Raw genomic sequence first — 13,695 nt, forward strand, 5'->3', positions numbered from 1 at the left:
GAATAGATATAGTAAAAATATTTTTAAATAATGAAAAGATATAATTATAGATATATATAGATATAGATATTAGATATACCATCTTTAAATTCTATATTAAATATTTTTTTTATATGTCAAATTATATATATACTATATAGATATATTATCCTTAAATTCTCTATTAAATATTTTTATATGTCAAATTATGATTTTAAATTAAAATAGTAAAAATATTTGGAAATAAGTAAAAAAATCTTAATCTTTTATAATAGTCTATATATATATATAGCTTGCTGTGGATTTGTCACGGTGGTTTGACTCTTTCTTCCCTCCTCTCTAAATCATATGCGCGTGATTGAATTCCTTTGAGAGAGACAAAGATCAAAAGGCGCTAGTTTTTTCTTCTGTTTGCCAGGATAAAAAAAAAAAAAAATAGCGCAAAAAAGACAAAATAAATCACATCACAAAGCCAATAATTAATTTAGCCAAGAGTCAAATGTAAAAAAATCCTTTCATAATAAATAAAAGAGTAAAGTGCAAATAACCCCTCTAAACTCTACTCTCTTTTCTTAGAAACCCCCCATCAACTTCTCTTTTTAAAGTAAACTCCTGAACTATTTTTTTCTTTTTTCTTTTTTCTTTTTTTTTTAGCAAAAGAAAGCCAGGCAACACTGTTCCGGCATGTGATTATCACATGACATAAGAAATAATTTCAACATGACAAAGTTGCCCTTATAAATGTTAGGAAAATAAATTAATAAAAGCTCCAAATTGTTAACCCTAATTTTTGTTCACAAATAGCAATCATAAGTTGGTAACCCACTCATTCTCTGCAACCCATTCGAAATTGAGAAGAACTTGAGCAACACATAAAACGATCGAGCTCAAGCTCGTCGGCATCAATGTCGCCTTCTTCAACACCGACCAAGCCCATCGCTCCACCACACCCACGTTCACTCCTGTTTCCAAACAGTTTCTAATGGACTCGATTCCGAAAGACCCTTCGGTGATCGATTCATACTTGATCCTTTGGAAGCCGTCACCAAGACGTGTCTCCGAGGTTGATTGTTTCAGTTTTGACATTGGAGAGCCGATCACGTGCATCATAGAGGATGGGATCTTTTTTATTTCTATCTTAACTTTGCAAAAAAAAAAAACACAAAAACATCCCTTGATTTATTTCGATACGATCAATGTTTGTTGCATCTGGTTATCTCTATATTCCCAAACTCAAACTTCTATTCAAAGGTGGGTTAATTTGCTCCGTCATCTTCGTCTTTCTAGTTAGAATCCTCCCTATTGCCATGAATTTTAATCGAGGATATAGGTGGTGGCTCAAGCTGCCATGGACGACTGGGGAAAGAAAAAAAAAAAAAGAAAAGAGAAAGGAAGTGGCTGCCATGGACGATGGAGGTGGGTTTACAGAAGCTTTGAGTGGTTTTTTTTTTTTTTTTTTTTTTTTTTTAACTTTGAGTGGGTTTACAAAGTTTTGCCATGGACGATGAAGGCTTTGAATGGTCCCCTAGTGGGTTTACAAAGTTGTTGCTTGGCACAAAAATTAGGTGATTTGTTGATGGGGTGATGTGTTGTCGCAATTCCATTGGCTGTGGATATTATACTTGACACATCATTAACTAAAATAATAAATAGATGTAGTTTTACTAAAGGACAATTTAGTAATCTAACATTTTTGGTGACCGTGTTTTTTTATTTTGTCCTTAAATTGCACTTCTTAAATAGTTCAGGGGCATTACTTAGTTCAGGGGGATTTTGGGTTTTTTGTTAATAGTTCAGGGGAGTTTAATACACTTTACTCTAAATAAAATGTACAATTAAATTTGTGTAAATAAGGACAAGGGTGGGATACATCTGTTAAATCACGTCAACTAATTTAAAGAAAGTTTAAAAACTGCACTCTTTTGAGATAAAAAAAATTTATCAAAATTTAAAAATTGTACCGTTTTGAATTAAAGAAAATTCACCATAAGATATTTAACGTTGTTATCTCTCACTCGTTATTGGTATACTCATTCAATGACAATGCATCATTTCAAAAAAAAAAATTAGGTCATTCACTTATAAAATTATTGATAACGAGATAAAATTATTTATAAAATTATTAATAACGAGATAAAATCACAAATAAATATTGTATTTTAGGGTGAGTGTAAGCACATGTGTGAGTTATGATAACAATTCTAGGGCTTTTCAATTTGTGAGGGTGATTTTGGTTCTTCGATTTATATTACTTGTAGATTTGTTGGTCGGTGTTGAAGATTGAAGTAGTTTGGGTCTGTCATCTTCGATTGTGCAAGAAGGGTCTTTGGAGTGTAACTTGTTCTAAGGATCGCAAGTATATTTACTATACCCAAACCCTGCAGTTACCAAACCCGTTAAGTTTTCTATTTTATTGATGTTATTGGTTTGGTAGGGTTTGATTCTCTTTTTGAATTTTTTTTTTTGTACTCTATCGGTACAATAATTGAGATTTTGGACGCATGTATGACGGTTGTTCAATGCAAATTATTTTGGTCTTTTAAGTTAGGTATAGTCATAAACGCTTTAAAGTATAGTGACCCACACAATAATGTGCCTTTACTCTTGTCCTGTACTTGTTGGCTATGTTCAAACATGGGACAAGAGCCAAAAGCACATTATGTGAGTCAATATATTGTTGTTGAGCTGGGTCCACTGTTCCATCCAAACGTGAATAGCGCGCCAACTCAGCAGGAGGAGAAAAAAAAGAAAAAAAAAAAAACAAACTTACTTAAGCTGCAAGAGATATTTCTTGTTTTTTATTATCAACTTCTAAAAAAGTAAAACGAAAATAAAAATCACGTTTAACAAAATATTTTTAATTTTTTATAATAAAAAATATTTTTAATTTTTGTGAAAAAAAAAAAAAAAACATCAAAAAGATGTTTCTTATGTTTTCGACAGTGTAATGAAGAAATGTTTTTACTAATATTACTGCACAGTACTATTCTATTCAAATAAAATTCATATTATTTGTGTTATATACTAAGTTGCATATTAAATGTTAATAAAAATATATATTTTTAATATAGAATAATTAAATATTATATATTATTTTCTATTTGATAAAAATATATTTTAATATATAATATATTAAATAATAATGTAAATTATTTTTTGTGACGAAATAATTTTTGATATAGAATATAATGTTATTAAATTATTAAGCAGTAGATATTTTATATTATTATTATATTATATATCATATCTATATTATATTATATGTAAATATTAAATTATAATTAATTTACAATATTGTAACACAATATATATGTTATTGCGTATAAGATATATTATTTAATATTTTTTATTTATAATAAATTATCATATGCTAAATATATCATATATCACATAATAAATGTATACATCATGCATATACATGTATTTATATACATAATTGGTAGGAATGTTTTTGTCTTAGTATATATAATTTTGTAGTTATGATATATTGGGTATTTTTAAGATTTATAATTTTAAATTAGATTTTCTAAATTTATGATTTTTTAATATTAATGGAAGCAAGTATCGTGTTTGAATTGGAAGCAAGTATCGTGTTTGAATGGTTGGGTTGCTCCCTATATCCGAAAGTTCGTGTTCAAGTCATATACCTTCCCCCTCACCCTCCCCTCTAATGAATAACTCCTAAATTTCTTGCAATGAAAAAAATAAAATAAAAAATTTAAAGAATGTTATGTACTTTTTGTAACAAATATGTTGGATTACTAGACATAGTTATTGTTTTATGTTTTCAAATTTGTAACAACAATAAATATTAATAAACGTCGTTTCTGTTTTCTATTTTCACTCAAGAAAGCAAAATTATATTTCTGTTTTCTTAAGACTGCAAAAACAGAAAACGAAAACGTTCCTAAACGCACTTAGTTGGCTTTGTTTGTTTCAACGTAAAATATATTTTTTTAATTATTTACTTTGTCGTTATTTAACAAAAATTTATGTCGAAATTGAGATTGAGTCCATCCAACAGGGCATGTCTCTTAACGTGACCAGATTCTCTCTCTTGTTTCTCTCTCTCTCTAACCATGTCCTGAAGAACCATCATCCTTTTATCAAGTAGCTAGATGTCCCAAGATGTCTAAAAATTTCAAAATGAGAGTAATTTTGAAATTCTTAAAAGGATGAGAATAATATATTGTTTAGACGAGAGAGATAAGAATGTAGAAATTTTGGTTTTTTGAAATCTCGCTAAAAAAATGGAGAAGAATGAGGAAGAGAGAAGTATGGAGAAATTAGGCTCAAAATTTTGGCCATTTCTTTTATTTTCCTTCATTTTCTCAATTACCAAACAGAGCCCGTTGTTTAGTTTTCCAGGATTGTATTTATTTATTTTTCCTGCATATTCACTTACAAGGGTTTTGATTTTACTTTGTTTTAGTAATGCAGGAGTCCATCAATGAGTCATCCAAGCTTGAAAATCAGTACAAACCAACTTAGCCTTTGCTGTAACCCATCACCGACCCATAAAGGACAAATTATTGTATGGAATAAGTCCATACACCTCAGCAGGCTGAGTTGGTGGACTACACCAATTAATTCTAGACACATGTAATACAAAAATTATTTTTAAATTCAATTTGCCACATCTGCAACATCCCTTTCTTCACCCAACTTTACTCTCTCTCCTCTTTCTCTCGATGAATTCATTCTCTTATCAGGATTGCACCCATGGTGCTAATTTTGATCTTTCGAGCTCTGTATCTGAATCACTCTGTTCACAGACCTCAAGCTGTGACGAAGTTAATACCACTGATCTATTCGATTTTATTCCCAATTCGTTCACTTTTGAGCAAATTCAAAATGATTTTTTTGAATTCGAATCGAAACCTCAAATAATCGATCTCACGAGTCCAAAGTCGCAAAATGTGGACTTCCAATCGAATTGTCAGTCGAGCTTCAACCATCGCAAGCCTTCGTTGGAGATCGATGTGCCTCCGGTTAAGAAAATTGAGGTTTTAGAACTCCATGTTTATAACTCTTTTACAACTTCATCCAAACGAGGTCGTTTTCACTTCCCCATTACCCCTTCCCGGAGATACCCAACAATTCAGATTAAACGCCGACCAATTGTTGATTGTTGATGCAGTGGGTGAGTGAGTGATAGTTTTGATCATTTTTGGAAATGGAAAAGGAGGGTCAGTCGAATTACACATACATGGGACGGAGCTTGAACGATCTGGGCATCAACGACGATTCGGCAGCCTTCAGTGACTGCAACAGCGACCGATCCGGCAAGTTCTCAACGGCGTCGTCTCAGAGCCGGCGACTCCGTTCTGCTCATCCTTTCGCTGCCACTTTTCTTGTTCGGCGTTTGACAATTCTTCATTTGCTGCACACGCCCTCCACATTTTTTAGATGGGCTCGTCGATCTCCGCCGACAACCCATCGATTTTTCGTTGTACCCATTTGGATTGACGAGCAATTCCTTCAAATACAACCAATAAAAAAATTTGGCTTCTGCATTTTAGGAGAGTGATAAGGAAAACGGGTTTTACCTATTACTTATATTTTTATTGTTTTTATTTTTGACACTTGTCAGCAAGGGAGAAGGCCACGTCCATCCTCCCCCGCAGGATGCAAGCATTACTCTATATGATATAATCTTTTCGTTTTTTGTGTTCAAATTAATTTGCTTTGTTTAATTATAAAACCCCACTGATCTGAGAGCAAATTACTTGATCAGATACCTAAATTAGGTAGATTTGATAGGATTAAAATTTGAATCCTATTACAGCTATTTTGTAAATATTGTTATATGTCCAGTTTATAATATTCTTATGGAATGATGTAAAAAGTTATACTATATAATATTCTTATAGAATGATTCATCATCTAATTTTATACTGTATTAAATTAGTTAGGTTCTAAATTCAGTTTGCGTTTGAATATTATCGAATTCCCTATAAGAAGAATTTAAATTTATGTGAATCTCTTTAGTCTCCCAAGTGAGAAAAAATAAAATGTGCATACCATAGTAGGAGGTAGTACCAATTAATTTGCTTTGTTTAATTTTTTTGTTTTCGTTTTTTTTTTCTTAACAGGTTCTGAATAGGTTAGTTGCACAGGAAATGCTTATTGTATATAATATATATAATCTTCTTGTTTCCTGTGTTAATTTTCAATTGTTAATTTATTTGCTTCGTTTAATTTTTTTTTTTCTTAACTAGAAATGAATAGGCTAGTTGCATTGGAAGTGCTTGTTGTATAAAATATATATAATCTTCTTGTTTCCTGTGTTCTTTTCAATTGTTAAATAATTTGCTTTATTTAATTTTTTTTTTCCTTAACAAATAATGGAATATGTTAGTTGAATGGAAGTGCTTGCTGTATATTATATATAATGTTCTTATTTATTTTCAATTGTTAATTAATTTGCTTTGTTTATTAATTTTTTTTTTTTTTCTTAACAGATTATGAATAGATCTAGAAGTACGCCATGGAGGATTTTTTCCAAAGCACTCCACTTAAGATTTATACAGATGACACATAATGAGCTGTTTGGGGTCACTGTTGGAATAAAAAAAAACACTTTTATCAATAGAGCAGTCAAAAAATTTCGGTTAGTGCAAAATATATTAGGTGTTTGATGACATATTATAATATAAGTACTTTTCACATTTAAATTATTTTTTAATTTATTTGGTAACAATATTTTTTTAAACATTTCTGTTGTTAATTTTACAATAATATGTTTTGATATGATGTTATCATATTTGATAATAATAATTTTATAAAGAAATGGGTGTAATTGTCGTTATAAAATAAAATGTACGAAAAAGAGTTACCAAAAATTTCAACCTCTACTGGAACACAAACACAATTTTATAAGGTCTAAATTCTAGCTTCATTCGAACGCTATAGTAAACTAAATTTGGTAATAATTTAAAGCACTTATAATAGTTATCAAGCATATCTAAACCAATTTTTCAAAATAAAAACGCTTTTAAGTAACGAAAATCAATTCCGAACGGACTCTAAATTTGATTGAGGAAAAAGTCATCAAGGTAAGTCACATTTGTTCAAAGAAAAGTTAGTGTTTAATTGATTTGAATGCCGTGTGAAATTACTGTTATTAAATTTCTTGGATGGCAGCCCACTACAATGGACTTTAGACCATGGTTTGCAATATTGGTCATGGTCACGGTCACAGTATTGATCGCGATACGAATCACGTATTGGATTATAAGGCGAACCATTCTCTAAATTTTAAACAACATTGGGATTACAGTATGCTACAGCTGGTGACAATTTTTTATGATAGAAACACCTTTGGTTTCTTTGGTGTTTTTTGGTATTAGATGACAGCCATACACCTTTTTTGGTGGTGTGGAATTTGGACATGTATATGAACATAGATATAGTTCAACAGCAACATATATGATCAATATTATTCAAGGAGCACTGCGATTTCACCACTCTAAAAAATCGATTCAATATTGAGTCTAACTTATTATACGAGTGTCATGTGATTAGTGAAGCCCAATTTAAAACGTACACACAATCTCTCTTCTTTGCCCCTTGCAAATCACACATCATCGCACTCTTCACTTTTTTTCCTTGGCTCTGGCCTAACGTCGTGATCGTTGGAGTCTTGGACACGAGAATCTGGCTGGAACGGCCAAGCTTCTCCAACGACGGCCTCTCTTCTGTTTCGTCTGATTGTAAAGGCACTTGCGAGAGAGCACACTGGATTTTTCTTCTGCGTGAAATTAGAAAATCATCTATGTGAGGCTACGCCCTCTTTAAGCTCTCTCTGTTTTCATCTTTTGCCCAAAGAGGTTGTGGAGACCCGGTTAACCCATGAACCCTAGGTTCTTCAAATCTCAATTGGAAAAAAAAAAAAAAAAAATTACAGTCTTTGTTAGATGATGAAAAAGAGAACTAAGGAAACGAAAAAGATTATGCAAACTCAGGCTAGAATGTTCTCTCTTCTGTGCTTTTTTTTTTATTTTTAGAGGTGAAAACCAATTGAAGATAACAGAGAGAGAGAGAGAGACAAAAATTTTATTTCTTTTTCACTTCCAAGTAACAAAGTCTTTTAAATGAAGAATGTATTTTGTAAAGTGAATGACTTTTAAAGAAAAAGATGTACATATAAGTAAATTGATGCACACAGAGAAAAGATACGTAAGGAGAGAAAATAGTAAAGGAAACAAAGAAGAAAATGTAATTTTGTCTAAAATATATATTGCATTTTAATATATCACATGAGACTTGTTATTTCGGTTAGCATATGTCAATTTTTTATTGGTACGAGAAAGTAGTTAAAATGTACATTTCCAATCAAACAAATGAAAAAGTAGGCAAAGGGGTATAACCGCCATATTGAAGGGCAATATTGGCATTATAAAAAAATATTAGCCGAAAAACTATGGGATGTCACATCAATGGTGTATTGCTAACTTTTGAAACTAATGGGACTGCTCACTTTTATGCTAAGGGGGTTTGCCACTTTGTGTAAATTTTTATCCCCAGTACAACTTATTCTTTCTTTTTCATTCAGCGAACAAAATAGGGGAAGAATATAATCTTTTGGACATATCTCATTCATCTTCTCTTCTCTTTTTTTTTCATTCTTTATGTTTCACAAATTTTCATCCCCCAAATACAACAAACTATCGGCTCATTCTCTTATCTCTCATCCAGCCAAACAAAATAAGGGAAGAATACAATATTTTCTCTGGGCATGTCTCATTCACCCTCTCCTCTTCTTTTCATCCAATATTTTTTCATTCCTACCTAACAAAGCATTGGTATATGACTCTGAGTCTTGCTACAGACCTGCATTTCCTAGTTCCTCCCCATTTGAAGAGGCCCAGTGAAACCTTTTTTGCCCACTTAATTGCAAATTTGCTATAAATTTACTTAGATTGGGTAAGTATCTGTGCCTGTAATGACCCTTAAATTGAATGATTCAACCACCTTTTTTTTCCTTCTTGAACTGATTCAACCTGCTGTGTTATTCCTTCCCAAAATCAGATCAATGTCAAGCTCCTAAAACGTAAACTACAGATTTTTTAACAGACACTGTACTCCCCTTAAATCCCGAAAACGATCTCAGTTGCAATCCATTGACATTTTTCATCAATTGACGTTTGATAATATGACCGGGCTTCTTTATCTTCCATCTCTACACCATAAGTATTAGAAAGAAATCTGATAGCATGGATTTTAGTTTTTGAATTGAAAAAAAAATTAAAAAAAAAAAAAAAAAAAAAAAAACCAAATTAGCATTTAACAACAACAATTTCAATTCGGATATTAGGAATTTAAGAATGCATAGGACAGACCCATCAATTTTGCTCCAGCTTTTTCGCTCTATGTATCTCTCTGGTCAGGTATCTGGAGCTTTTGGGAAGGCATTTTAGTTGCATAGGCAGAGAACTTTCCATCTCTTTCAGACATTGTCATTATTTTATAATTAGTTACAAATGCAGCTGATGAATATATGTTTCACAATTGTTCACCATACATAACACTAAAGCCTCCGGTTGGGTTGAGGGTTCAAGCCCCCACTAGGGCTCGTGTTTGAGTTATATATATACCTATCAAAAAAATAAAATAAAATGTTGTTCATCATATATAACAACAAATGAAATCTAACGTTCTTTTTTAAATGAAACAACAAAAAATACAAAATTGATGGAAAAAAATGCAGTTTACAAAGACAGAATAAAGAAGCATAATCCCCAAATGAAAGCAGAACCGAAGCCCCTGTAAGAAAATCTGAACTTCCATAACACTATTTTCTAAATATTATAAGGAGGTCACATAATAAGAGAACCTTTTAATGCCGTCAAAACATTAGACAAGAAGCATTCAAACCACGATCAGCAGTACAAAAAAGCTTTCCCCTCACTCCCTCGGAAACTTTACACCCTAGACAAAGCAACTGGAAAGCAGTCATCATGCCCAGGCGCTAAAGGAGATTCAAAAATGAAGATGAACATGAACAAAAGTTGGCCATAGAAGAACAGTATAATAAGAGAACCGAGGAAAGATAGAAGGATGGATGAAGGACCTGCTAAAATTTATCTGTGATTAACCTGCTCACAAGTTTTGGCAACTCTCGAGGACCAAAGGAACAATACTAAGGGTACATTTACAAATGGAAAATAAAATGGAACTTCCACGCAAGACTCAAATTAAGAATTTTTTTTTTTAATATGAAAAAGTACATGCATGCAAATTTCAGAACCTAAAATCATAATATAAAGCTTGATACAACTTTCAATTACTTGAAGCAAAGAATAACATGTATTATAACTCCAATCAAGAATGATTCAACAAATACATTTATGCAAATTCCAGTTACTCCAACCAAACTACGAACTTTAGTGTTATTACATGTGAATCTGTTATTATCTCATAAACTGGGTTTAAATATCACATCCTTCCATTTAAAAATTACACTATGTTAGCCCTACCACAACTCCTTCCCCACCTGCGTCTACGAGACCTTCTCTTCCTCCCAACCTTTTTTGCCTTAAACTTCTCTTTCAAGTCCCTCTCACCTCGCCTTTTATACATCTTAAAGGTTATTTGTCTGTCTGCAGCCATCTTCCTCACCTTCTCTGTGATCTCTGCTGCAAGCTGTCTGTTGAACAGTTTCCTTAGACCCCTCATGAGCTTAGCAAAAGTATCTGGCTGCGGCATCAGTCCAGCATCCATCATGTCCAAACAGTAAAAACAAGCCTCCTTCACATGCCCTTTTGAGAACAGTGCATGAATCCAGATTGTCCATGCACACACATTAAGCTCGCATCCGCTAGTCACCATGCAACTCCAAACATCTTTACTCCTTTCAAGTTTATCTGCTCTTAGTAAAGTATTCAATAGCTCCTTCAAGGTACCATAATGAGGAACAGAAAAAAGACCTCTTCCAACCATTTCTTTGAAATACTCACAAGCTTCAACCAGACACCCTTGCTCAAGAACTCCATTAATCATAATGACAAAGGTGTCAATCCCTGGACTAAGCCCAACCTGTTCCATCTTATTCCACTGTTGAACACCTTCTTTAACCTCTCCCAACTTGCACGTCAGTCGGATTACTGTATTGAAGATACTGAGATCAGGAACACAACCAATCTTCTGCATCTCATCCACAAGTTCTATACACTCCTCAAGTTCTTCCTTCTTCTCATGTGCCAGCATGATATGCAAATAGGTTGTCTGATTTGGAAAATGGCCCTGCTGTATCATACTATCCAAAAGCTCGTAAGCCTTATCAATTTTTCCCCATTTACAAAATCCGCTTATCAATGCAGTATAGGTCACCTGATCCGCCTTGCAACCACAATTATGCATCTCCACAAAAACCCGCATGGCCTCCTCCATTTTTTCATGAGAACAAAGGGCCTGAATCAAAATTGTGTATGTTGTGACATTTGGATCACAACCTTTCCTCCTCATCTCTTGCAAGAGATCAAAAGCATCTGCCATTTTCCCTGCCACCGCATACCCATTAAGTAAATTGTTATATACCACAATGTCTGGCTCAAATCCTGCTTCCCTCATCTGTACCAAAACAAATTTTGCCTCCATAAGCTTCCCTTCTCTACACCAACCATACAATAATGAAGTAAAATGCTTAATAGTTGGAGTAAACCGAACTCTCATATCCTCGAACAGTGAAGCAGCTTCTTTTACACTACCATTCTTGCACAACGCATCCAACAGACACCCAAACACATATTCATCTGGTTCGCAACCATATTTAGGCATCTCATCCAGTACTTCAATTGCCTTCTTAACCATTCTAGAGGATGCAAATCTTCTCATTAAAACAATAAATAAATCAGGTGAAATGAGCAGAGGATTCTCTTTCCTCATCTCCTCAATTAGGGCCCAAACAGTGCCAAATTGCCTCATCTTACCCAAAATCTTAATCATTGCCTTGTATACATCATAACTATGTCTATAACCCGGCTGCTTTGAAGTCCACACAAAGAATCTATACCCTAAGTTACCAGCATCGCCGCAACGATTCAAAACACGCTCGGCTAAACCAGATCGCACAACAATGCCGGATTCTTGCAAAGCAAGTTCAAGTTTTGGGACCCTAGAATGGAATTTCCTTAGAATTCTATAAACCTTTTCCACATCAGCTGCAAATTCATCATGAATTTGGTCACTGCTGCAGCCTTCTGAATTATTTCCAAGACGAACGAAGTCAGTCCCTCTTCTTCTTCTGTCACTTGACATGCTCCGAACTTCATTCCTGGTAGGGTTGGATTTTGAGGACTTTTGGGGTGAACCCATTAGAGAACGGATGGAAGATAAATGGGATTTGGGTGATTCTTGGGATAAGGGGGCAGAAGCATATGATTGTTGGAGGATAAAAGCAAAAGGGGTGCTTGGTTTTGCGCCAAGTAAGAAGTTACCGAGTGCCACCGACTTTGAAGAGCATCGCTGCATTTTCTTAGGGGGCTATGCGCTTAATGTCTGTAATATTCTTGCATTTTCATGCGTAAAAAAGTAGTTAACTGTTCAGCCTTCAATCTTAAAACCCTACAAAAGTCAATTCCAATACTGGAGTTGAACAGTGTATGAGGAAGAGGGAAGAAAAAGGGTATGAAAGACAAAATCTAAGGTTGAAGATTGAGGTGAGAACACTTCATAGTAATTACTGAGCACCCGAGCAATTATTGATTTGGGAATTGGGAGTTTGGAAAAAATCAAGATAGATTCTGAAGTGAAAAGTTTTTAAGTTGTAAAGACAAAAATAGGATTTTGAAAAAGCTTGAAATTGTTCATGAATCATAAAATCGATAGGTTTAAAATCATCAAGAACGTGTCTAAAACGAATATGGTTTAAATTCAGAATCCGTTATAGGTATATATCAACAAAAACTTGAAAATTTCCTGAAAATTGAAGGGTACTGCAAGTATGGAGTCCTATAGGCAAATCATACTGCATTAAATTGGGGAAAATGTAAAATACACTCACCGGATGAGACTCAAACCTTCTAACTAAGGTTGAACGATCGAGAACTAAGATTTATGGATTCACATTTCCGGAGAATAAGAATACAAAGAACCCCAACTTAGGATTGGTTGACGGCGACAACGGCAGTGGTCAAGGTGGTTGCGGTGGAAGCTGTGTTCCTCCTCTTCGTTGTCTCTTCTCTCTCCTCCTACCGAGTTGTTCCGGGTTCGGACCGGGTCAGATTCGTTAAGTTGATGAGATGTAGGTTTTAAGGGAAGGCCACACAGAAGACACACTCGTACAATTTGTTACTCCGTATTTTATCTCTTACTAGCAATTATTATTTTAAGGGCAAATTAAATTGACAAATTAACAATCAAATGACAAAAATAACCCAATATAATATTCAAACAAAATTTACATATCCAAATCACTCTCTCCTCTATTTACACAAATATATATTCTTTTTGTCTCCTAATAGTTGGTTGTTTTGAAAATTATAATATTATAATTCACAAACTCACAATTAAGCACACAATTATTATGAAACATAGGAAATATATATAGCATGTGATTGAGGTTGCGCCACTTCAAATCCATCCGAAGAAGACTTCGAAGGCAACGAGGAGGGTTCCACCTCATCCTCCAATATCGCACCCCTTCCACCGCCGGCCAAGTCACCGTGCCGGCGTGCCAACATCCATGAAGGTATGACATTTATATATTTTCTT

At 33.6% G+C, this 13,695-nt stretch overlaps 1 protein-coding gene across 1 annotated transcript; it reads right to left on the minus strand.

Annotated features, from left to right (window-relative positions):
- Positions 1–10,232: 10,232 nt before the first annotated feature.
- Positions 10,233–13,270, minus strand: LOC132284975 (putative pentatricopeptide repeat-containing protein At5g65820). The gene has a single exon (XM_059787122.1). It carries the CDS (start codon positions 12,451–12,453, stop codon positions 10,441–10,443), a length of 2,013 nt encoding a protein of 670 aa, XP_059643105.1. The 5' UTR covers positions 12,454–13,270; the 3' UTR covers positions 10,233–10,440.
- Positions 13,271–13,695: the final 425 nt, after the last annotated feature.

The sequence above is a fragment of the Cornus florida genome, unplaced genomic scaffold, assembly GCF_030987335.1.
Source record: "Cornus florida cultivar Cherokee Brave unplaced genomic scaffold, ASM3098733v1 CherokeeBrave_3.0.0_Hap2_Chr11, whole genome shotgun sequence".
Lineage (NCBI taxonomy): Eukaryota > Viridiplantae > Streptophyta > Magnoliopsida > Cornales > Cornaceae > Cornus > Cornus florida.